The 25,294-nt window shown below is 52.2% G+C and overlaps 1 protein-coding gene across 4 annotated transcripts in view; it reads right to left on the bottom strand.

The window, feature by feature from the left end:
* Positions 1-476: 476 nt before the first annotated feature.
* Positions 477-25,294, bottom strand: part of PTPA (protein phosphatase 2 phosphatase activator) — a 29,319-nt gene continuing 4,501 nt past the window's right edge. For 2 of the 4 annotated variants that reach the window (XM_045563225.1, XM_045563224.1), the window contains exons 2-10: positions 23,628-23,725; positions 21,288-21,374; positions 16,395-16,520; positions 14,209-14,326; positions 11,913-12,012; positions 10,825-10,949; positions 9,706-9,806; positions 4,923-5,030; positions 548-1,024 (exon numbers count right to left, since the gene is read on the bottom strand). In XM_045563225.1, the coding sequence (XP_045419181.1) occupies positions 947-1,024; positions 4,923-5,030; positions 9,706-9,806; positions 10,825-10,949; positions 11,913-12,012; positions 14,209-14,326; positions 16,395-16,520; positions 21,288-21,374; positions 23,628-23,725 (941 nt within the window). In that variant the 3' untranslated portion in view covers positions 548-946. Of the gene's footprint in view, positions 1,025-4,922; positions 5,031-9,705; positions 9,807-10,824; positions 10,950-11,912; positions 12,013-14,208; positions 14,327-16,394; positions 16,521-21,287; positions 21,375-23,627; positions 23,726-25,294 lie in introns of all 4 variants that reach the window. The other 2 variants (XM_045563223.1, XM_045563226.1) reach the window with 2 other exon arrangements.

Below are 25,294 nucleotides of genomic sequence, written 5' to 3' on the forward strand. Positions count from 1 at the left end.
GGGCCGAGAGGCCAGGCGAAGCTGCCACAGTGCACAGGGCAGAGGCAGCAGGAGTGGCTGGGCGCAAGATGGCCCAGGGGAATCCAGGTCTTCCAGACACAATGGGCCCAAGCCCCTCCCTGAGTTTCTGCCACCTCTTCTCTGCCAGGGAAAGCTCTGGAAAGACAGGCCTCACCCAGTCAGCCAGGCCCTCCCAGGAGCTCAGTGCCTATCCAAAGGGCAGCTGCCATAGCTAGGCTACTCTTGGGCTGGGGCAGGAGAGAGAGGATGTGTGGCTACGGCCAGGAAACTTCACATAGCCGAGGAGCAGAGAACAGAAAAGCCAGGAAGCTGCTCTGGACACAGGGGCCCTCGGGCCCAGGGAGCAGCGTGAAAAGGAGCCTGGACAGCTAAGGCCTCTCCACCACCCCATCCGACCCCAGCCCACAGCTGGCCATCAGCCTCTGCCTCCAGCCCTAAAGCACATGGACACCCACCCAGACATGGCTTGGAAACTGACCCGCCCTGAGAGGAGCGATTGCTGTAACCCTCAGAAGGCATCGGGCGAGGGAAGGGAAAGCAGTGGAAGCAGAGTACCTTCCCCTCCCCACGAGCTGCAGAACAGCCCCTGCTCTCAAAATAAGACTGTCAGCAGAGAAGGAAGGAGAGGAGGCCAGGACCGGAGAGGGTAGCCCAGGACAGGGCCCAGTGCCTCTCTTCTTGCCCATCCACCACAGGGGAGGTCAGGAAACTGGCCACACTTTGGTCACTTCTCCCAGCTTGGGTCCTTCAGCCTTATGCTCTGAGCCCCTCTCAACCCTGCGCTCCCCACCCGACCCCAATAAAAAGCCTCTCATCAAACAGAAAGAACAGAGGGAGGGGGCAGGGAGGGGGCCATGGCTGGGGCAGGGGAGGCGGGCCCAGGAACTGAGGCCTGGGTGGCTCAGGCTCGGTGGCTTGGCCCCTCCTAGCCTGACGTGACAGGATGGATGGGCAGCAGACTCCCGAACTTGAAGTGCTGGATCACAGGGAACTTCTCCAGGCACTGTGAGGAAGGAGGGGAGAGCAGAGCGGTGAGGCTGCACCACACCAGGGACGCTGACAACAGAGTAGTTCCCAGGAGGTGGCCCATCCAGAGGAGCGACTCTGGGGAAAGGTGAGGCTTCCTACCCAGCACCTTCACCTCACCCCCCATCCAAGGACCACTCCACGGCAGTCAGACCCACCAAACAATGAGAGAGAGAGAGAGAGAGAGAGAGAGAGAGAGAGAGAGAGAAAGAGAGCGCGCGCGAGAGGGGGAGAACGAGAATCCAACCCCACGAAGCAGAAGCCAAAAAGAGAGGCAGCCAAGTGACATCACCCAGCCCAGAAGGGGATGTTGGGGACCAGAGGTGAAGAAAACCCTCCTGATCTTTGGGGTCCCCTAGCTCAGGTCCTGGCCCTGGAGAAGTGATATGGGGACATTTGAACACAAGCCCCAGAAGAGGCCTATTTTCTCTAGTTTTCAGTTCTCTGGACTGAAAAAGCCATCTTGGCACTTCAGAGTGAGACAATAAGAACCAGCTGACATCCTGTGTCCTCCCTCCCCCCCCAGCAATTCCCAGCAGCCCTGGGGGTGGGGGCTGAACAGGGGGATGGCTGAGCAGGGAGTGGCCCAACTCCCTGAGCTCAGCTGACCCAGGCCCCTAGCAGAGGGGAGGCTCTGGAGAGACAGACAGGGTCTATCACAGAAGCTGGAAGCTGGCCTGGTCCGCAGGCCATCCGAACCCAGCTCCGGATCCCCCTGCGCCTGCCCTGCTATGCCCACCACACAGGCAGTGGCTCTGGGCACACGAGGTCAGACCTGCCAGGCTGGTCCAGGGCCTCCTCCCATACCTGGCCACAGTAACAGCCAGAGTGTGCTGGGCACCTCCTGGGAGGGTTGGGGCAACTTACAGCCTCAGCAGGGGTGAGAGGCTCAATCTGTGGCTGTGGTCTTGACCTCCCACTAACTTAGAGGGACAGAGGGGTGAAGTGATTGGCCCAGGTTCCCTCACCTCAAAAACCAGCTGTAAAACCAAGGAGGGGGAGGCACACAAGGTGGGGGACTAAGCTCAGAGAGGGAGCAAAGTGGGGGCCACAGCCAGAATCCTAGGCCTGAGGCAGAGAAAGTGGGGAGCAGGCACTAGTAGGTAGTCTCAGGCGGGAGGAGCAGCAGAGCCAGGCCAGAGGCAAAGGCAGCTGCCATTGTGCTTATGTCATCAGGAAGTGGTGGGAGTTAGTAAAAGCATCCCCCCCCCCAGGGCTCTGGAATTCCAGAAGGGTTCAAAGGTCAACCTGCTTCCAGCTCTCACACAAGACAAGCTGCAAAGACAAGAGGGGGCAGGGGCAGAAGTTCTTTCCACTCCGCCCACAGGACCCCAGAACAAGCTTCCTCTGAGCCTCAAGGGAAGCCGGGAGCTGACCTGAAGGCAAGAGACTGCTTGAGGCACACGAAGGCTAAGGCTCCAGGGCAGAAGGGAGCCTCCAGTCGGGCCTCTCTCCCGGCAAGGCCCGCCCAGCTAACCAAGCCCCAGAGGTCCCACCTGCATATCTGGGCAGAACAGCAGCTCCAGCCTGTCCCTCAGAGAACTTCCAGGTAGACGTCCCATCCCAGAGGCTGGGATCATAGGCCCTTGGAGGTTCCAGTGATTCGAGGGGGAGAAGGGACTCTCTAAGCCCTGACAAGTCCCTTCTGGAAGGCAGCACCAGCATAGCAATGGCCCTTGGGAATGACAAGCCCACCACCCACCACACAAGGCCCCTGAGAGCACTTGGCGCTTCAGTTCAGAAAGGCCAGGACAGGCACCTTGGATATGCAGAGTCAGTCCCAAATCCTGAGGCCACCTCTCCTCCAGCAGCCAACTCGGGCTGGCAACCCAGGTCTTGCTAACTCCTCTGAACTGCAGGACTGACGGGCCTCAAAGGTGCTCCCTGTGGACTGAGAACTGGTCTGAAAAAGCAAGCCTTTCTCTTGGACCTCTGAGCAAGCCACATGCCATCCCACGACTCTCTGGGACCAAGGACTAAGGCCTACTTCCTAGTAACTAACTCATCAGTGAGCACTGAACATCGCAAAGCCAGCGAGTTCCAGCGCTGTCCTACAAAGTCTGCCCCCACCCTTCCCCCACAAAGCGCCTGGCCTGTGCACTCAGAGCTGGAATTTCCCGTTTCCAGGAAGGCCACTTGGTTATCTGCTAGAGCGCCCTCCTTCTGGCCCTGCCTTGGTGGTAGTTTTGTCGCTGTCTTCTTAGTGTTCAACATTCTGTGTTCAACAACCACAGAAATAGTATCAACTTTTACACGGTCAACTGTTTTGTTCTTGCGTTTCTGCTGCACCATCGCCATTGTCCATTTTGAATCTTAATGTACTCCTCCCTCACCCTCTGTCACTGTGGAGTTCTGCCTCTGGATGGGGCAGATAGGATAAGAGGACAGAGTCTCCCGCCCTGCCCTTAGGGGGCCTGGGTGAAGATAAGTTAAGAGACCTGCAGAAAAGACAGTATTTAAAATTCTAAGCAGAAAAGGCAGCCAGAGAGTCCTGTCTTTGACACACAAAGGTCAGGGGTTAGGGGGAGGTTAGAGGGGTGCTGTGTACCCCTCACATGCTGAGACAGCCCCACAATGGGATGACAGAGTTCCCCAGCAGCACCCACTGTGGGACGGGCAGGAGCATCAGGACACCAGAGGGCAGTGACGCAGGTGCTCCCCGGGCTGGGGAGAGCCGGAGTGGAAAGCCCAGGATCAGCAGCTGCAGCCCCACCAACTCCTCTCTGCTTAGAAAGGTGTGTGGGCTGGAACCTAAATACAGGATGTGAAGTCCGGAGGAAAGGGACCTGGAGCAGGAGGAGGAGGGAGAGGGGGCGGAAGGGAGAGAGAGGGCCAGTCCCAATCAGTCAGGCCTTGTTAACCCTTTCGGGGCTGTGCTGAGGGAGCCAGGCCAACTGGAGGCATTTGTGCGCCCAGATCCTGCTGGCCCTCTGACACCCTTCCCCGCGGTCCTGCCTCTGCTGTTGGGATCGAGTGAGCTCTGGGTACACTGAAGACCTGGAACAGCCCCCTCCCAGAAGAGGAGGATGAACAGGAGTCAAGAGATGGGTGACCACAGGACAGTATCTGAGACCATGAACTAGTCGCCAAGGCCAGCCAAAAAGAAGGGACTCAGGGAATCCATCATTCTAGGTGAGGAACTTCACATCTAGACCCTTCCCTGGCCAAGGTCAATCAGTTCCAGGATTATTCTGCTCAAGATATGAAAAGAGCTACTGCAAGGGACAGGGCTGAAGTGACACACGTCCTCCCTACTTGCAAGAGAAAAGGCCACCACCTCCTTGGCTGGGAGAACAATGCCAAGAAGAGAGAGCAGGAGACACCCTCCCAGCCGAAGGGCAGCCGCCTCCCAGCAGGGGGAGCTCCAGGAAACCGCAGGGAAGGATCTGACAGCAGGGGACAGCAGGGAAGCCCACTTGCATCAATATCACCTGAGGTGGTCACTGCAAATGTGAGTTCCTGGCCTCCCCCGGACCTCACCCCACCCAGCAATCATACATACCAAAGTTTGAGAGCACCGCTCTGCATGGTGTCTCCAAAGGATAAGCCCCTTTTCCAAGTGTGCCATGGAGAGACAGACTCAGGCTGCCTGAGCTCAGAGGGGCCCTCGGCCATTTGACAAGTGGGAAGAGAACCCCTCTCCCCCACCACTCCCCAAGCAGCAGGTCCTTGCCACGGCCTCTGCGCTTTTCAGGACAGAACTGGGCCTCAGTCCAATGCTTTTCTGACTGCCCACCTCCCAGATGGGAGACTGAGGTCCCAAGGGTCAGAGTGGTTAGCCTGAGATCCAGAGTGACACAGTGGGGTAGAGAGAAGCAGGAGCCCCAGGACCAAGTGTGGCAGCAGGGCAGGCACGCTGGCAAAGCCCCACTCACCTCAGCCTTATACATGCGGATGAGACCCTGGTTCACTTTGGACCAGGAGGGGACAGCACTGATGTTCCACAGCTGGTTAGAGTGCTCTGCAAATGGGCCAGTCTTCATCTGGAAGAGAGAGTCCCCAAGCTGGAGACAGGTCTGCCTGGGAGCTCATTCCCACTCCCCTGCAGCAAAGTGTCTCTCTCTCTCTCTCTCTCTCACACACACGCACTCTCTCTCTCCCCCTCCCGGATCAAGCCAGGCATCTGCCTGTGGAGCCCACACACAAACAGACACATGTAGAGGGGTCCCCCTTGGCCTTCAAGGCCCACTGGGAAAATGACATCCTTTGCCCATCCCCCCATTACCCATCTTTTTCCCACAGCCAAAGAAAAGGGGTCTGATGCCTACCACCCATCAAACCCAGCAACCGCAGGAAAGTTAAGTTCTGCACCCAAGCTCCTGGTGCAGCTCCCAACAACTCCCAAGGAGCCTCAGAGTGCCTCCAGCACAGGGCCTCACTCCCTCTGAGATAATCAGCAGCAGCAGCCTGGACCCCGCCCCTCAGGACCACCCCTCTCTGCTCTGCCCCCACACACAGGGCACTTCTGCATCTGCCACAGGCAGAGCTAGAAGAGCCAAGGAAAGGGTCAGTTTAGGGGAGGGCCAAAGTGGGTATGACCAATCCCAGGCATCTGACACCCTCTGCGCAGCAGGCAGAGCACAGTGAGGGGAGAAGAGGGACTGGCAGAAGGCAGGTGCCTGCAGCAGAGTCAGGAGGAAGGTCTGTGCAGAAAGCCAGCCCAGCTCGGCCAAGAGGTGGGGAAGGGGTGGCGGCCACAGCAGCGAGCACAGCCAGGAGCAAGGACAGCTCCACTCCTGATCCCTCCTCTGGCCAAAGAGTCTGACCAGTCAGGAAGGAAGAGAAAAATTCTGTAGGAAGTTCAGTGAAGTTCCCATGACATCAGAAACCACAGCAGTGAGAGGGAAGTTGTGTGCCTGAGTGTATCCCTCTGACACCAAGAGGTCAGCATATTTATATTTACTAACCAAGCAGTGTGCAGTCCCCCTAAACACACCACCCCCCCCAAGCTTGCAGGCAGCATTTTAGGGGAAACAGGGCTCAGCACCCTGGGCCCCAGGCTGCAGAAGGAAGACTCTGAAAAGCAAAGAAGCTAAGTCTGGCAAGGAAGCAGAGACTTGGACCCTGAGTGGGTGGAAGTTTCCAGAAGAAGCTGTGCATGGAGGCATGGGAGTGGAGCCTGAGCTGTTCCAGGGAGAAGGGACAGCCTGAAGTGCTCTCTCTCCATTTTGGGGCATCATAATCGTAAAGGCCCTCAGGAGCACATGGGTCCCCCGACGGCCTGGTGACCCACTCCCACAGGTCTGTTCCTTCTCCAATAAGGGCAACTCTGACAAAATTTTTACGACTTAAGTCAAAAAAGCTGTCATTTTATCCCTGTCATCTCCCTCCCCTGGCCCAAGTTCCCAAGAGCCTGTCAATAACCAAGTCTCAGGAGCCAGGACAAAAGGCTCCTCCTATCCATCCCGTTCTATCCTGTCCCAGGTCCCAGGCTCCCCAGCAGCCAGGCACAGACAGAGCCAAAACCCACCCTGGTCCCTGTGAAGCTTTTTTTTGGCCCCTCCCTTCACTCAGAATCATCCAAGTCTCTATCCTCCAGGGTGGCAGCAGGAACCTCCCCCCTATAGGGGCCTCACCTTTATGGCCTCAGCTCCCACAGAACCAGACTCCACCTGACCCCCTCCCCCTCGCTCTGCTCTCCCCGCTCCCTCCAGCTCTCTGCAGGCCCTGGAAGCTGGGGATCACTGGAGTTGTGTACCCAGTTTCACTCTCTGGACAAGGCCCAGTGAGCAACCACCCAGGAGCACCCTGTCAGCTCCGTGCAACAGCAGCAGCTCCAGGGGCCTGCTCAGCAAGGGCTCTGAGGCCAAGGCAGGCAGATGGACACTGGGAAACCAGCAGCTCTGTCTTCCAGGCCAGCCTTGCCCACCAGGGGCACAGAACAGATCCCCAAAAGGCCTTTCGGGCCCACTGGCAGAGCCAGGGTTAGGCCAGTGCTCCGGAGCCCCAGTGGTCCTGGGCCGGTATCGGTGGAAAGCCCAGGGAGGCTGCTTCTCTCGAGGGGCTGCGCCCCTGCCCCCCAGGCCTTCAGTGGCCCAAGGTCTCCCTAAGTCCTTCAGAAAGAGACTCTCTAACTCTGGGAAAGGAAAACTGATGAGGGGAAAAAAGGAATCAGGGGTGAAAAGACAAAAAAAAAAAAAAAATTAGCTCATTCTAGCCACAAAGGGAGAAGAGAAACAGCGAGAAGGAGCAAGCTCACTGCAGTCCGCAGTGACCCCAGGGGAATCGTGTGAGTCAGAGCAGCCATATTGAGCAGGAAATTACTCACAGACGCTGCGTTCCTGCCTCTCCACTCCCCAGAGGATCGGCCTTTTGTAAATGGTTCCTCTGTCAGTAACTGGGGGGGATGGGCGGGGAGGGGGAGGCTCTGCACAGCGCCTTCCTGTCAGCTCCTTCCCTTCCAGCTGAAATCTGATCCCTCCCTTCCCAAAACTCCAAATTTAGAAGCCAGATTGAAACTGAAATTCTTTTCCTGCCTGCCCTAGGCTCTTAAAGGCACCAAGGCTGTATTTCCCAAGGCTGCAGAAGCCCGGCAAGGTGGGCCCGTCATCCAGGAGGCCCAGGGCCACCAGGGCAGTCTTGCCGTGAGACCTGGGAGGAGCACCCGGTTCCATTCCCAACTTGGTGTTCTGTTTAATCTGCTAGCTGCACCGGCCTATGCTGATTCCCAGGTCTCCAGAGGCAACATTGCCCCCTTCCAGACCAAAGAGCGCCACGCAGACCTCTGGGTCCCCAAGTGAGCCAAGCCACTCATCCGCCAACTAGGGGCGGAAGGTGCGGGCGCTCTGGAGAGCTACACCAAGGTGTGCTGTAAGCAGCAACCACACGGGCCTCCTTGAGCCAGCAGGCAGAGCCGGCCCTTGCTACAGTCCCCTCAGCTGCCAGGCACACCCCTCCCAAGCAACCACTGTTTAACACCCACACCCAAGAGCCTAGACCCAAACTGAAAAGTGGGCCTTGCAGAGAAGGTGCAGAACAGCCAAAAACTCTTCGCCTGCCCCCTCCGCCCTGTTCCTGCCTCTCCCTTAATTAAATGTTACCAAAACCTCCTCCAAGCTTAACGTGCCTTTAGTGCCACCTAGTGGCTACTTCAGGATTTCCTCTAGCAGAGGAACCGGGTCCCAAACTTTGGAAGAGCTTTCCGGGTTTTACACCAGCATTACCAATCAAACAAACAAAAATACAAAGTTTCAACATGGACTCAATTCCCTGAGTCCCTAGGCCAGGCACCGCCTGCCTCCTAGCTGGAATTATTGGACAGGGACCCAGGGGCCTGGCCAGCTGCCAGTGAGAGCCAAAACAGCTGGCCCTTTAGCCCTGAGCACCAGCTCAGGGTATGATGTGCACCTCTTCTTCGCGCCCTGCTCCTTCAGCTCATCCTTACGTCTCCTGGGGCTCCGCAGACCCTCGAGTTCCACTCCAAAGAGAGCAGCACGTGACTGGCTTTCAAGGCAGTGAGCCAGGCTGCCCCCGAGTCCTTCTGACCTTGGGCCTGCTACACTGCTGAAGGCAGCAGATCTCTGAGAATTAAGCGGTGGCTGCCCAGACATCAGTCGCAGCTCCATTTGCTGACTTGGAAAAAATGTGTCATTCCCCTCCGGCCTCTGGAGTTTGGCAGAAGCCTGAGCCGAATGCTGACCAGGAAGAGCTGAGCCAAGGCTGCTTAACCAGGCTACTCCACCTCTTCAGGGGGCTCAGAACAGACTGCCAAGAGAGCAGCACCCACAGGTAGGAGTCCACAGGTGTGCCAGGGGCATCACTGAGGCAGCAGACATGCGTGTAGGCAACAGGAAGGGGAGGGAGGACAAGAACCAGCTCCAGACAGGGCACCTTTTGGAAGTTGGCAGGGGCAGGGAGGGTACAGGGCAGGGAGGATGAAAAGTTCTGACACCTCCCAGAAGAGAGGCCTAAGAGCAGTGGGTCCCCCTTTCCTGTGCAGTTGCCTAGAAAGTGTGTTTAAATATAGTCTCCTGGCTCTTGACTCCTAAGATTCTGATTCAATAAGCTGGGGTGGGGCCCAGGAACGTGCATTTTAACAATCTGCTCCCCAGGTGATCTTGAAGAAGTGGTCCCAGGCCCACTGTGAGGAACCCTGCCTTGGTGGGACAAGAGTTTCCAGCTAGAGCCCGGCTAGGCGGGCTGGCAGCCCAGTGACTGCCACCACAGGGCTGCTTGTTTTCACCTCCAGCACTTTGCTCAGGCCCATGTCTTCAGGTACTAAGAGATGTGTCCCTTCAGCTGAAAGTCGTCGGCTCCATCTCCTCCAGCAGTTTTGGTCTACACATTGATAAGCACACAGCCCTACAGACCCTTATGGGCCCCACCTGAGAGATGCGGGCCCTCCCCCACAACACTGCCCACCCTTTCATACCTGCTGCATCAGTCCCCAAGTCCAGCTAGTGACTGAGTCTTAGTCCCTCAGCTCAAGAGTTCTGTGGTGTTCAGTAGAAACCCCAGAGGAGATCCTGGATGGTCAGAAACTGGCTAAGCATTTCAGGAGAGACCCCGTGGGGCTTCCTTTTCAATACCCCACTCTGGTGCCAGCCATGCCATCTTTGAGCAGCATCTCTGGATCCTGTCCCACTCTAAAGCCACCAGCCTTGGTTCGTCTGAGCCTGGAGGTGGCCACGGGCTTCTCCCTCACCCCTTTCTCCTCACCTCGGTGATGAACAGGATACACTCCAGGAACATGTAGTCCTTGTGGTTCTCATTCACGGCCTTCTCATCCACAAAGTGCCTGGGCTCCAGGTACGGATGATCTGGGAAGAGCAAAGAGCCCTGGGGTTCAGACCCAGGCTCTCACACCACCTGGGCACCCCAGCCCACCATAGTCGACCCCCACCCAAGGGCCACAGTTCTGCCCATGGTGCTCTCAACATTTGACCTTGCAGGAGCAGTAAATGGCATGTGTGCGTGTCCTTATGTGCTGAGCTCCACCTCTGCCTCTCTCTAGCTGTGTGATCTTAGATGAATGACTTCAGCCCACCATGGCTCGGTTTCCTTGCCTGGGCAGTGGGGATAAGAACAATACCTCCCTCGGGGCTGTTGACGCCCACATGACCATCACCATGCCCACAGCACTCAGCATGGTGCCTGGCACAGGTGTTAGCGGTGCTGGCCTGATGCTGGCAAAGACCCTTCGCAGGGCCACTGAGAAGATTCACGGAGGCAATGTACCTGAGGCACTTACAGCAGTGCCCGGCACAGAGCAAGTCCTCAACCAATGGTCATTTGTGAATATTATTTTGTAGGCAGTTCATTCTGAATCAAAATAGAGATGATCACCCCATCCATAGCCTAGAAAACAGTTTCAAGAGTGGGGGGCAGTCACCGAAGCAGGCCCACCACCTAGCACTCAGCAGCAGCTCCCTGACAGGCTCCTCTGTACAAAGCTCCATAATAACAGTGGATGACGTTGGTCATTGAATCAAAAGAGCCCCTCATTTTCAACATAAAACCCTGCAGCTGTTGCCAGGAGCTGGGGCACATTTCACACCAGTCCATTATGCACCAGGCAAGCGCCCTTGCTCTAGCCCATGTCACTTCCCATTATCTTGGCAGCGCTCTGCCTCCGCCTCCCCCAGCCTGCCACACGGGCTTGCAGCAGAAGGTCACCAGCAAACAGCCTCCATCAATAGCCAGTCTAATGCCCTGCTTTCCAAGCTGTCACTGTCTGCCCTGGGCAGGAGGAAGAGAAAGAGAGAATGCAGGAGAAGCCAGGGGAGGTACAGAATGCAGCCTGCAGGGGGCAGAGGGATAGACACCCCCCACCAATACCTATCAGCTGCGAACTGCCCCAGATGAAGGGCAGAAACTGGAAGTCATCCAGGCCCCACACTCCCTGGCTGCCGGCTGGCTCCATCCTGTATGTTTTCTGGAGTTTCCGCATAACCTCAAGGTATCTGCACAGGAGAGTGGGGAAAGACAGGGAAGGGAGCAAAACGTAAAAAGACAGTCTCAACCCTCTGCCATTTGGAATACCAGAAGGCCAGAAATAACCACTTAAGATTGTAATGGTCTAGATTTCAGTTAAAACCTCCATGCCTAAGTTGTAGCTGGTACTCTCAAAATAATGTAGCTTTATTTTCCCCCCACACTTGGCCTTCTTTTGGCCCAGGAAATGGACAAACACCGACTCCAAACCTGGGTTTTTGTGCCATCAACTTCTGATAGGAAGCAAGGCCTTGGGCAGGAGCCTCAATTTCTCCAAGCTTGGCTTGTCCATCAGAAAGCTGACAGGAGTCCAGGGAGATTGCTTCTGGCTCCGGCCTTCAATTCTAACAAAGGCTACGCTTCTGTTACCTGTGGAGCTTTAGACACCCATCTGGGCTCCACCACAGGCCCGCTGCATCAGCATCACCACAGAGAGGCCCAGGAATGGACATTCTAAGACTCTCAGGGTGACTCTGACACACACCTGTGCTGCCCAGCAGGCGTTTGGGTGGTGAGGGGCAGCAGGGCAGAGCCTGACTGCCTGCGTTCAGCTGTGTGACCTCACTGAAGAGACCTGATTTCTCTGTGCCTCAGTTTCTTCATCAATAAAATGGAAATAACAGTTGCTACTTCATAGGGTTGTTGTAAGAATTAAATGAGTTACATGTAAAGCACTTAGAATGGTGCCTCCACTTGGTAAACACTGTGTACGCATTAGCAGTCAGAATGTGACAGTCCCGTCACTTGTTTTTACTGGGTGGTGAATTTAAACCTGTCAGAAAAAGGAGTCTTGGACACTCCATCCACAGCCAGAGCTTGACTAAGACAGGAGAAGAGAACCGTGAGCCACTCAGAACCCTCCAGCACCCGGCCCCAGTCTGAGGAGGAAAGAGATCCCTCACTCCCCGTCCTCCTCCCCTCCTCTCCCTCACCGATTGAACACCTTGAAGACAATAGCTATTTGGTCGTCCACCCGGAGCACCCCAATCTTGCAGAGACAGCAGAGGAAAGCAGCAAAGGCTGCTTCATGCCCTGGGAGAGAAAAAACAGTCAAGGTTGATGGTCTTCCAGAAAAAGGACTGGGATTGTTTTTGATCCAAATCACTGCTAAGTGCCCCTCTGAAGAAGAGGACAACATGGAGATAACGGGGCCTCTTTCCAGTCCATAAAAACCCATTACTATTAGGCTCTTTCAAGAAATACCAGAACTATTATTCTATTCCTAAAAGGCCCAGGCTGTTGACTCCTAAAACAGACATTTACATCTTATTTTGTAGATTTAACTCACATAGCAATTTCACCCTATTTATTGAGCACCTATTACATGGGCAACGTCCATGTCAGGCACTAGGGAGATAGTAACAAATAAATCCCTGCACTCAAAGAATTCATGACTCATCAGGGGCGACAGACATTAAATATACAATCACTACTACGATTCTAGCTCTGAAGGAGAAAGATAGGTAATAACTGGAGGATATCACAGGGGGGCCTTGACATAAGCGTTCAAGGTTTCCTCTAAGGAAATAACACTTAATCTGAAATCTGAAAGATGAATGAGAGTTGGCAAGGCAAAGGGGGTAAGGGAAGCAAGAAGTGTATTCTAGCCAGAAGAGAGAGAGCATGTGCAAAGGCCCTGAGGCAAGAAAAGGCTGCATCTGTTTGAAGAACCCTACAAGGGTAAGTATGGCTAGAGCAGCAAGAGCAAGTTAGAAAATAAAGTACAAGGAGATGAGGCTACAGGTCAGATGGGCCTTAACGGCCACAGTAAAGCACTCAGACTTTACCCTAAGAGCAACAGGGAGCCACTGCAGGTTTCTAAGCAGGGAACATGGTCAGACTACAGGGTCAAAGGCACACTCAGTCCCTTCCCAGTAATGTCAAGTAGGACTGGTCAGCACTACAGACCCCACTGACTGAACTTTGCACTGAATCCCATGGTTCCTGGTGTCATAACAAACATATTTGGAGGGAGGAGAGGAGAGAATATTCAGCAACTTCCTGTCCTATTTCTGCAGAATGACGATCCCTTCAGGGCCTGGGAAAGCCTGTGAGCTCAGGTTCCTTCACCTACAATAGTTTCCAAATATGACCAGTCAGAGTCCAAACAACTCTCACTCAGGGGCTCCTGTGCACCTGGGAGCACCACCTCCTGCTGACTTGGCCAGTCTGCTGTCTGAAATCTTTTCCCTGTTGGTCTTAGTCAAAGCCTCACCCTCAAAGGTCAAAACGCTTGATAAACCTGTTCCCCAGCAGCAGGGGGAAGCAGAGGACAAAACTTCCCCAGGATCCTGGTCCAAGAGGGCCCTTCTCCAGAGCCTGCCTCTGTGGCCCGGGCTCCCTCCTGTGGACCACAATCCCCACGATCCACAAAGGGGAGGGCTCTGGGACAGCAGCAGCTCCCCCATTATCCTGCTTTAGGGCAGAAAGGAGAGGGGGGGCCGTACCAAAGCAGGGATCCTCCTTAGACACACAAGCCGCCCGCTGACCTAGAGACCACTTCCCTTTGAATGTGCCCACATACCCCTTCTCATCAAAGTCCATGTCAGCTTGGCCGACATGGACCAAGGATCCAAAGAGCTCAACATAGAGAATGTGGCTAAGAAACAACGGGAGTCAGGGAGAAGGTGTGCTGTGTGCTACAGAGGCTACCGAAAAAGCTCTTTCATGGCCGTGGCTCACGCCTGTAATCCCAACATTCTGGGAGGCCAAGGCAGGAGGATCGCTTGAGCTCAGGAGTTCAAGAACAGCCTCAGCAAGAGCGACACCCCGTCTCTACTAAAAATAGAAAAATTAGCTGGGCATGGTGGCACGTGCCTGTAGTCCCAGCTACTCAGGAGGCTGAGGCAGGAGGATCACTTGAGCCCAGGGGTTTGAGGTTTCAGTGAGCTATGATGACACCATTGCATTCTACAAAGGGCAACAGAGCAAGAGAGACTCTGTCTCAAAAAATAAAAATAAAAAAGGAGCTCTGTGCAAACAAGCACCATGCATGTGGCATCAGCCCCCCCTGGTGGCCATGCTAGAGCTGCAGCATCAGGCCTCCCAACACTACTGCCCCCCCACCACACCCCCACCGGCCCCGGCAACCACCCCACACCCCAGCTGGCCCCAAGGGGCTACAGGAGCTCGGCAAACTCTTGCTTGTTCAGAGAGCCCCAAGACCGTCCAGAGCCCAAGTAAAGCAGTGAAGCCAAATTAGTGCAGAACCCCCCAAGCAGCAGATACCTGTGCCATAGTCAATGCGTGTGGAGTTCCCCACTGACTCCTTTAGGTAAACAGCCACCTCAGGCACAGCAGCTGCCAGATGGGTGGGGACCACTGTGGCCACCAAGTTTTCTGCTTCCTGATAACACAAGAGACACAAAGTGGTGGCAGCAGATTAGGCAGCAGCATCCCAGTGGGCAGGAGCCCAGAGGCAGCACCTGGCTGAGGGCCCCAGCTGCCATGCCAGACCAGCCTGGCTTCCTGTTCTAACTGGTCCCAGAAGAAAGAAGAGGAATAGCATTTATTCTTACACAATGAAAAACTACCCTGGGTGGCTTATCATCTGCTGACCCTTCCTCCAGGGCACAGGGGTCTGGGGGCAAGACAGGACAAATCTGAGTAGGAGCCATTCAACTCTCCCATCTGGTAACTCAATGGAGCCCCATGGAGACTCCAGGAGGTCAGTGCTATGGTCCCCATAGGCGCCATTTCCCTTCACACTTCCAGGGCAGCAAGAGTTTGTGCCATATGTCCACCAGAAGACACGCACAAGAATGTTCCCAGCAGCATTGTTCATAGTAGCCAAAATGGGGAAATGAAACTGAATGTCCATCCACAGTGGAATGAATACTCTGGTATATTCACACAACGGAATACTGCACAGCAAAGAAAAAGATCTGCTGCTACACACGACATGGATGAATCACACAGACACAACATTGAGCAAAAGAAGCTAGACATTTATATGAAGTTTAAAAACAGGCAAAAATCAATTGATGAGATAAAAATCAGCAAAGTCTGGGGGATATCAATTGGGAGGGGGCACAAGGGCCCTGCCAGAGTGCTAGAATGTTCTATAGCTTGACACGGGTGGTCAGTGCATGGCAAAAAACACATGTGCAGATCCATCAAGCTGTAGAGCTGTGATTTATCAGCTTTAAGTTATAATTTTATAAAAATCTTTTTAAAAAACAAGAGCACATGCCACCTTAGAGTGCAGAGGCAGCCCTGGGCTGTTCTTAGGATAGAGCCTTGCTGGGCCCTCAGTAATCCCTTCTGCTCTCTCTGTGAAAACACTGGGCCAGAGGAATTCGGAGCCAAGTTTCTGTAGACAACCTGCATGAGAACTCCTGGCGAGCTGGTGAAAAATCTGGATTCCCAGGCCCTTCCAAACCTACAGACTCTGCTTTTGTAAGGATGTGGCCTGAGATCCTGCATGTTTGTTTTCTGTTTGTTTGAACAGGTGACGCCTCATAAGATTCAAAAACAAAAACATTATAGAAGGGATCCATTGAGAAGTCTCCCTCTACCCCACCCTCCTCTGCCTGGAAAAAGAAACCTCAGCTTTATTAGCCTCATATGTATTCTTCCAGGGATGTTTCTTTTTTTCTTTTTTTTTTTTTTGAGACAGAGTCTCACTCTGTTGCCCAGGCTAGAGTGAGTGCCATGGCGTCAGCCTAGCTCACAGCAACCTCAAACTCCTGGGCTTAAGCGATCCTACTGCCTCAGCCTCCCGAGTAGCTGGGACTACAGACATGAGCCACCATGCCCGGCTAATTTTTTCTATATATATTCTTAGTTGGCCAGATAATTTATTTCTATTTTTAGTAGAGATGGGGTCTCGCTCAGGCTGGTCTCGAACTCCTGACCTCGAGCGATCCACCCACCTTGGCCTCCCAGAGTGCTAGGATTACAGGCGTGAGCCACCGCGCCCGGCCCAGGGATGTTTCTTTATGGAAACACGAGCAACAGGAACATACATTTTTCCCTCTTTCTTAGCAAAAGATACTTTACAATCTACATCATTACAACTGATGCTTCTTTAACCTAAAAATGAGTTAAAGTCCCTTCCACTAAGTCCCTAGACAGCTTCCTTATTCTTTTTTATAGCTGCATAGTACTCCGTGTTGTGAATGGATTAATTTAATTGATCCCCTACAGATGAATACTTGGGACATTTCCAACCTGTTGCTAATACAAACAACGACTTCATAAACAGCCTTGTGCAGAGGACTGTACAGCTGCAATAGCAATTCCCAGAAGACAGCTAGGACAGAGGGTAAACTCATGTGGAATTGGCATTTTAACAACCCCCCTGTGATTCTGATATGTTTGAAAGCTCTAAACATTGCAGGCCCTTTCTTAACTGGTGCCGGAATCACCCTCCCCGCCAGCCCAGCCCCCAGGCCTGTTCTGTGGTGCCTTACCTCGTCGAGTTTGGCATACCAGGTCCTGTAGGCCTTGTTTCCAAATCGAGAGGGCTGGTCCACCGGAGGAGTCTCATCAATCCACCTGTCCAGCGTGTTGAGAAGGGCAACCAGTTTCTCAATGGCCTATGGAGGCAAAACAGAGGGACCAAGCCATGATGACAGGCAAGAGCCACTGAGGGAAGTTCCACTTGCTTCTGGACAATGACCCCTCAGCATGGCACTAACTAGCCGTTTTCCTTGCTGTCCCCCTTTCTTCCTCACTGTCCTGAATACAAAGGAGGGTCAAGGGAGCACAATGAGATTTGCAAAGAGGGAAGAGCACTAGGGTGACAGGACAGGGATGGGGTGGCTTCAACACCTGGTTTCTACAGGCAGGCTACCCAGGAGGAGCTACTGGACAAGCACAAACTCCAGCTCTGACCTTTTTAAAAAGATTTTATTGGGGTCTTTTGTTATATTTTTATTTTTTATTATTACTATTTTTAGAAACAGGGTCTCACTCTGTCACCTAGGCTGGAGTGCAGTGGTGCAACCACAGCTCACCGCAGCCCTGAACTCCTGGGCTCAAGAGACCCTCCTACCTCAGCATCCCAAGTAGCTAGGACTACAGGTGCACGCCACCAGCCTGCCTCTGAGGTCTTTTGTTAAGTACACAGTATTAGCTGGGCATGGTGGTTCATGCCTGTAATCCTAGCACTCTGGGAGGCCAAGGCAGGAAGATGGCTTGAGGTCAGGAGTTCAAGAACAGCCTGAGCAACAGTAAGACCCTGTCTCTACTAAAAAATTAGGAAAATTAGCCGAGCATCGTAGCGTGCATCTGTAGTCCCAGCTACTCAAGAAGCTGAGGCAGGAGGATTGAGCTTGAGCCCTGGAGTTGGAGGTTGCAATGAGCTAGGGTGATGCCACTGCACCCTAGCCAGGAAAACACAGTGAGACTCTGTCTCAAAAAAAAAAAGTACACAATATCTACTCATCATAGAACACAGAAATGTAAAAGGAAGAAAATGAAAATGACCAGTAATCCTGCCACCCAGAAACAAACACTATTAGCATTTTAACATGACCTTCTGTTTTGTCGTTTTATAGTGTTTTCTGTTGTTTAGCATGGTAAGAATTTTGAAGGCAGAGATGCCCCTGGATTCAGATCCCAGCTGAAATATCACTTAGTTGCTGTGAGATCTTGAGCAAGTGACTTTAATTCTCTGAGCCCCAGTTTCTTCATCTCCAAAATAGGGCTGATGATAAACACCCCGAGGGCACAGTGCCCCGCACAGGCTAACAGCATAAATTCACACACACATGCTTGCACAATGGATCGCGGGCACACTCTGCTTTGCAGCCTGCTCCTTTTCCTCGTGAACCTCATTCCACATCAACATGTAAACATAATTTTATAACAGCCTTTACTAAGTGAATGGTACTTCATTGTACCAATCTATCATAATTTATTTAGCTAATTCCTCACTGTTAAATGTTTCGGTTATTTCCAATTGTTTTGGTACCACAAACACCACTATGGTGTTGCACCTCAACTTTTCTGGAAATGCTGGGTCACTGGAATGCTCTATAGGGCCAGCAGGGTTTGGGGAGCCCATCTCCCTACACCTTTCCCACAGAAGACAGGAATCAAGAAGTGAAATCGGAGTCACAGGTGTGGGCAGCATTGGCACACAAAATGTTATTCAATCAGGAAAGCAAGTGGGCCTGTCCATCCAAACCACAGATCTGTGAGGGCGGCTAGAGGGTGCTCCTTCCAAGTGTGGCTTGTGGAAATAGGACAGCACTGGGGCTGGTGGAAAACACCACGCAGAGGCGATTCAAGTCAGGCAGCTCTCAGAAGAGGGTCCCTGCCAGGAAGTGGATCTTGCCTGTGTCAATGGGAACAAACGGTATAAAGAGAAACCTCCAAGAAATCCTGGCACTAGGCAGGAACCAGCAGAGTGATACCCACATGAGAAGTTGTGCCTGGGAGGGCAAGGCACACGAGGCCTGCTGTGGTGTGCAGAGATGCTGCGGAGAGCTGTGTGTACACTGGGAGAGGAGGGTGGGGGGAAGGCAGGCCCGAGCTAACAGAAACAGGCTGGCCCATGTGCCCAGCTACACAGCTCCAGGAAGCACCAATGGCATTGCAGGCTATGTAAATAGTGCCCCCTGGCGCTGTACAAGGTGACAAAGGCCCTGAATGCTGCTCTCCCTCACCTTCCCTTTACTTCTCCTTGGGGCATGGGAGGATAGGAAACATTGACTGTAAGAGGAGAAATTTCCCTTTATACCTGGCTGAGGCAGAGGGCTGGGGTGGCATAAAGCTGCCTTGCTGAAATGTGACAGAATGCTGCCAGAGCCTGGCTTTCTGAAGAACCAGGTCACCAGGAATAGCTGATGAGAACAGGCAAACCTGACCCCACGCAGCAACTGGGGCTGACGACAGACCGCACGGTAATCTTGGCCCCAGGAAGCACCAGCAAGCCCCAGATTCTCTGGGGCTCTCAGTCTCAGGTGAGGCACTGAAGGGGATAGAGAAAGTGGCCTCTGGAGGCCACTGGAGCCAGGATCCAGCTGCTAGCTCGATGAATAATTAAAACATTCCCAGCTCCTCTTTCTGGAGAAGGCTTTTTGAATGCAGGGGGCTGCCTCTTTTGTTTAGGGTGTTGGGAGAGAAGAGTTGGACAGGGAGGGAACTGTGGGCTGGAACTCTTTCGAGACAAAAGAATAACTTCAGCTACCCTCCCTTCTTCCTGGAAAAGGAGTTTTGGATTTCATGGACCAGTAAATTATTCCCTAAAATTTTATCAGTCTATTTTTTTATTTTGCCCCCTTAGTACATTTAAAAAAAAAAACCAACAGAACAAAAATAAATCCCCTATCTACTATCACCTTTACTTTGCAAAACTCGAAAATCTTAAGCCCCAAAGAATAGAGAAGGCACAAGCTCAAAACGAAAGATAGCTTTCTAAACTTGGGTCTAGACAAACTCACTACATCACCCTTGCTGTATTCTTTGCTTCAGGTGGTATGGAAGCCCAGACAGCCATGCCAGATAGGAAGAGAGCCCCTGTGTGTGGTCCCCATGTGCTGAGAGCTGTGCCTTCTGCTGCCCCTCGCAGCTGTGGGCAGAAGTTGGGAGACCTCTGGAGACCAAATCAGCTATCTCTGCCCATCAAGTGAGGCACAGACTACTGCTCTGCTGCTAGGATGAACCCCAGCTCAGAAAGAGCCCTGACAAAAGCAATAACACTATAGAAAATTAAAACTGAATAACACTTAATGATAACAGTAGTTACAATAGATACATTTAGTATGTGCTTAGGTGCTATGCAAAAACACCCAGATGTGAGATCTCAGTGAATCCTCCCCATGGGGCCATGAGTAGGTCTGTTGACTCTTGCCCAACTTCAGATGAGGAAATAGAGGATCAGAAATGACAGGGTCACTAGTTTGAAAGTGACAGGTTACCAAAAGGTCAGCCTGACTCCAAGCATGCAACCACGCTGCAATCCTGCGAAAATAGCTCTCCAGCTAAGACAATATCTGGTTGGTGTGGATGTCTACCATCAAAGCCTCAGGGGCAATTAAGGACCCTGAAAGGGATTTAGCAGCTAAGGATTTGCTGGGGTAATTACAACATTCCCCTTTAATTAGCCCTTCCCCTCAACACTCCTGGCCCACTGAGCACAGCTGAGCATCCCTCCCCACAGGCTCAAGGAAAAGCCCTCTCCCTCCCCAGCCATCCTGCACCCAGAGCCACAGCCCCAGAGCACTGGTGGGGTGAGTCCCAAGTGAAAGCTGTCTATCCCCTGCACGGGCCTGACTCCCCACAAGTGAACAGAACAGGACCTCAGCCACCCAGCAGTCAGATAAGGGCCAAGAAGAGGCAGTTCCAACAAGGGCTGGATAAGAGGGCTAAGGGGACAATGTTAGTCTTGGGAAAAGTAGAGAAATTGAGCTGCGGCAGGGCCAGACCTTTCCCAACGGGCCCCAGGCTGTGGCTAGACAGCTGGGTGGGCCAAGGCACTGAGAGAGGCTGCTCAGGCCCTGGTGTCTGTGATAAGAGACTCAAGGTGGCTCTGGGCCAACTGGGACATGAACCCAAGAGGCCACTGGTGGCCTGGGCCCTAGCCCTGGGAGATGGCAACCCCAGCAAAAGCAAACAACCTGCAAGACCATGCCTTCCAATGGGTATCTGCTTCCCCACGGCTCTTGCCCTCCCTACACCAAGCCTGTCTCTGAAACACCATCCAAAAGGCACCTACCAGGCAGTGTGAACCCAAAGGCAAAAAAAATGTGTGCGCCCTTTGACTCAGCATTTCCAATTATAAGAATGAATCCTTAGGAAACAGATGTATGTGTAGGGATGTTCAGGGCAGCAATGTTTAGGGATAAAACCGAGATCCTAAAGTCAACCCTTGGGGTTGTTCAAATAAACGAGGGTGCAGCTCAGCAAGGCAGCCAATTACACTGCAGGGGAAGAGGTGCTCATGATTTCCTGGGCTGTGTGCTGTCAACACGGGCTGCTGCAGATGTTTGGTATGAGGGGAAACATAGGGAGAGGTCAGTTTTTCTGTTAATGCTATATACACATTTCTATTAGCAAGCTCTCCAGCGAGCACGTTTACTTCTTTTGTAATCTTTTTTAATTTCAAAGGTTATAGAAAACCACCAGTTAGCAAAAATGCAGGCCATAAAACAGCATATTTACGTTGATTCCAATTCTATAAATATCCATCTATTCATAGATTTAAAAAATTAGACATATAGACACCAAAATGTGAAGTGCACATGTGTTTGGGTGATCTTATTTTCTGCACTGGCCTGGTGGTAAGCACTGAGCCCGTGTGACTCTCTGGAGCTATTTTTGGGAAGGCGGCTGCAGCAGGCTTCTCCTGTGCCTACCTCAGAGACTTTGTACTCGAAGGTCAGCTTCTTCCCCTTCACACCTTCGTTGAGGGTGAGGATGAATCCGATGTAGTCAGCATATGCCTACCAAATAGAGGGGAGAATGGGGATGGGGAGAGAGGGGTGGACTCCCCCCAACCAGCCCCTAGCTCCGCCAACTTACCAAAGAGCTCCAAGCTGCCCCTGGATCCCAGCCCAGTAGCAGAAGTAGAAAGGTAATGCCAACACCCCACCCTTGCCCTCCAAAGAAGCTGGCAAGCCAGTGACCATAACAACACCCTGACCTCCAACCAGTGTTTACAGTAGAGTACACATTGGCAGTAAAGAAACTGCCAGCAGCTTCTTTAAACAACAACCCCATGAGGTAGACACTATTGCTGTCTGCATTTTACAGGTGAGGAAACCAAAAGAAGTGATTTTCCCAAGGTCCCCCAAGACTAAGATCTCATTAGACATGGAGCTAGGACCCAGCCAGCCTAACTCCAAAGCTGAACGGCTAAAAACTTGACCATTAGGCCATACAACCAGGAGGAGTTCAAGTAATACCACCAAAGGTCCCTACCCCAGTAAAATTCCAGCCGTCTCTCCCCATCACAGACAGGCCAGGTTGTCTGGTTGCAGTGCAGATGCCTGCTCCCAGGAGAAGAGCTGTTTTCTGCCCACAGAGCAGTCTCCTAGCACACCCATCCCCAGCTGTCAACTGGACACTCTGTTCCCTGCTGGGCCGTAGTTATACCTGGCACAGGGATAAGAAAGCACTGAGGAGCAGGCCCCTGGAGAGGCAGTTGCTGAGAGCAACTGACTCCTGCTCGGTCTTCTTTTTCATCCCTTTTCCCTCTCATTCTCTGCTTGTCCAAGCCATGTGGATGCTGAGGCAGCCATAGCAATCCCTGAGACAAGCCCTGAGAAACACTTAATATCTAGAAGGGAGCATTCCTATACCAGGAGCCTCCTGCCAGCCCATGGAATGACCCCCAACAGGCCAAGGCGGTATCCAGAGCACCTCCCCAACCCAGGGCAAGTCTGAGCCCTTGAACACTATAGCCACTGTTCACAATCATTCCTGTCTGCAAAGCACACTGGAATACAAGGATAGAAAGCAGCAAGGGGATGTGTCATATTTGGATTCAGACAAACAGGTTCAGGGTAGAGCAGTGGTTCTCAATTGGGGCGCTTTGGATCCCAGAGGATATCAGAAAACATGTGGAGACATTTTTGGTTGTGACAACTGGGGGATGGGGTGCTACTGGTATGTAGTGGGCAGAAGCCAGAGATGTTACTGAACATCCTGCAGTGTGCATGACAGCCCCCTACAACAAAGAATTATTCACCCAAAAATGTCAACAGTGCTAAGGTTGAGAAACCCTTAGGTAAAGCAACCAAGATGACAAAAGGACTCAAACCATGTCCTTGAACAGCTGAAGAGACGATGCTATCCCTAAGCTAAACGAACTATTCAATCTGGTAAGACATGATAACCATCTCTAAATATTTAGAGGGCAGGCTTGTGAAAGAGGAATCAGATAAGCTTGGACGGGCTCAAGCCCCAGTGAGGACGAGGCGCAGAACCTGGAGCAATGTAAGCACAGCAGATTCCGCACAGAGAACCTGCCAGGCATGCAAGGAGCTCCTGCCTCCTGCCTGCCTATACAAATGATGCCCTCTGCACAAGTGACACCCGCTAGCCCAGATGACCAGACTGGGGATCGGTGCCCAACTGGAACTGGACCCAAGGCCTTCCCTGAGAATTTGAAATTGATATTCTTTTTCTCAATCTGTCTTTCCACAGCCTATACCAGAAGCATGGGAGGTACAAGCTGTTATCTTCTGCCCACCATTGGGCTGAGCAGCATAGAAAGCCAGTCTGTTCCCAGTGCTCTGAGTCCCGACTCCCAGGTATTTTCACGCTGAGTCACATCCCTGGCCGAGGTTTCCATGAGATAACCTCTTCTCCCCTTGATGCCCTGCCTCCCACACCTCCTGTTATTTGCAGCCAAGAATCAAAGTGACCCACTCTACCATCGAGAACACTCATTTTCAGCCAATAGAGTAACACTCAAGGGGCAATGGTTTATGAGAAACAGGAGCAGAACTCTTCAGAGTTACCCTGGCACTGGCCCCGAGACCTTTAGGATAAAGCATCTCTGAGTGCTGTCCCCGAGGTAGAGGGACACCCAGCTCCCTTGTCACCTCACTCCCTAGCTTCTGACAGCTCAGGTTCCAAAGGCAAGAAGGGCCAGGAGCTCATAGCCCCATTCATGCCTAGAAAACCACTGTCTTTGAAAAAGCCCACGTTTCTCACCCTGTTCCAACCTACAGTGCAGACACCACTGGTACCTGAGAACGCTTCCATTTGCCCATGTCTGGAACTGTGTGGATCTCCTTTTTTGGAATAAGGAAATTCTGAGTGGCTGGAGGGATCTCCTCCGAAGAATCTTGATGAAGAAAATGAAAAAACAAATAGGTAAATGGAATCCTCTCCCCAACACACACACACGCACACACGCACGCACGCACGCACGCGTGCGCCCTCTCTCTCTCTCTCCCCTCTCGCTCACTTTTAAATCAAGAGTCCGACACCCAAGCTCTAGCATAAACCAGACATGCTAAGCCAAACCCACTGGTCCCCTGCCTTTCCTCACCCTGCAAGAAAAAAAGAGCAGGGAAGTATGGACAATCCCTTCAATAACCATGCCCTCCCCTCCCACTCCCCACCCAAGCAGGACAGTTAGAAAAATACAACCAAGTTAACATTTTAGACACACACAGGCAATTCAAAGAAGAAAAAAAATACAAATTGCAACAAACATTTGAACAAAAACACCAACCTCCAGCAAAGACATGTAAATTATATGTGATCTCTTTTCCCAAATAACTTTGACAGATTAAAAACATCTGGCATTAGTTCTGGGAAAGGGAAGGGAAACAGGAACTCTCCTGCACTGTCAGTGGGACTGTTAGTTGGTAGGACCTGCTAAGGAGGCAACTCAGCACTATCTTTTGAAGTAAAAACTGCATGTATCCAATGAGCCAATAGTTCTACTTATAGGAATCTACCCTTCATATGTGCTTATAGAAATAGTCAAAGATATACACAAATGTACTTATTGCATCAAAAAAAATTAGAAACAACCTAAATATCAATTGACAAGACGATGAGTAAATAATGATATGCTCACATAATGGAAATCATCATAGCTTTTTTTTCTTTCAGTTGAAACAGAGTCTCGCTCTGGTGCCCGGGTTAGAGTGCCATGGCGTCAGCCTAGCTCACAGCAACCTCAAACTCCTGGGTTTAAGCGATCCTACTGCCTCAGCCTCCCGAGTAGCTGGGACTACAGGAATGTGCCACCATGCTCGGCTAATTTTTTCTATATAGATTTTTAGCTGTCCAAATCATTTCTTTCTATTTTTAGTAGAGACAGGGGTCTCACTCTTGCTCAGGCTGGTCTCGAACTCCTGACCTCGAGCGATCCTCCCACTTCGGCCTCCCAAAGTGCTAGGATTACAGGCATGAGCCACGGCGTCCGGTCTCATCATAGCTTTTTGTTTTTTTTTTTTTTGAGACACAGTCTCACTCTGTTGCCCGGGCTAGAGTGAGTGCCGTGGCATCAGCCTAGCTCACAGCAACCTCAAACTCCTGGGCTCAAGCAATCCTCCTGCCTCAGCCTCCCGAGTAGCTGGGACTACAGGCATGTGTCACCATACCTGGCTCATTTTTTCTATATATATATATTTTTAGCTGTCCATATAATTTCTTTCTATTTTTAGTAGAGACGGGGTCTTGCTCTTGCAAAGGCTGGTCTTGAACTCCTGAGCTCAAACAATCCGCCCGCCTCAGCCTCCCAGAGTGCTGGGATTACAGGCATGAGCCACTGCGCCTGGCCTCATCACAGCTTTTTAAAAGAATAAAATCTATATTGCTGACATAGGAAAGATGGCTTAGACATTAAAAAGTAAAGAAAGAAAATTGCACTACATTATATATAGTATCATCCCATACT

Source organism: Lemur catta, chromosome 10 (genome assembly GCF_020740605.2).
Source record: "Lemur catta isolate mLemCat1 chromosome 10, mLemCat1.pri, whole genome shotgun sequence".
Taxonomy (NCBI): Eukaryota; Metazoa; Chordata; class Mammalia; order Primates; family Lemuridae; genus Lemur; species Lemur catta.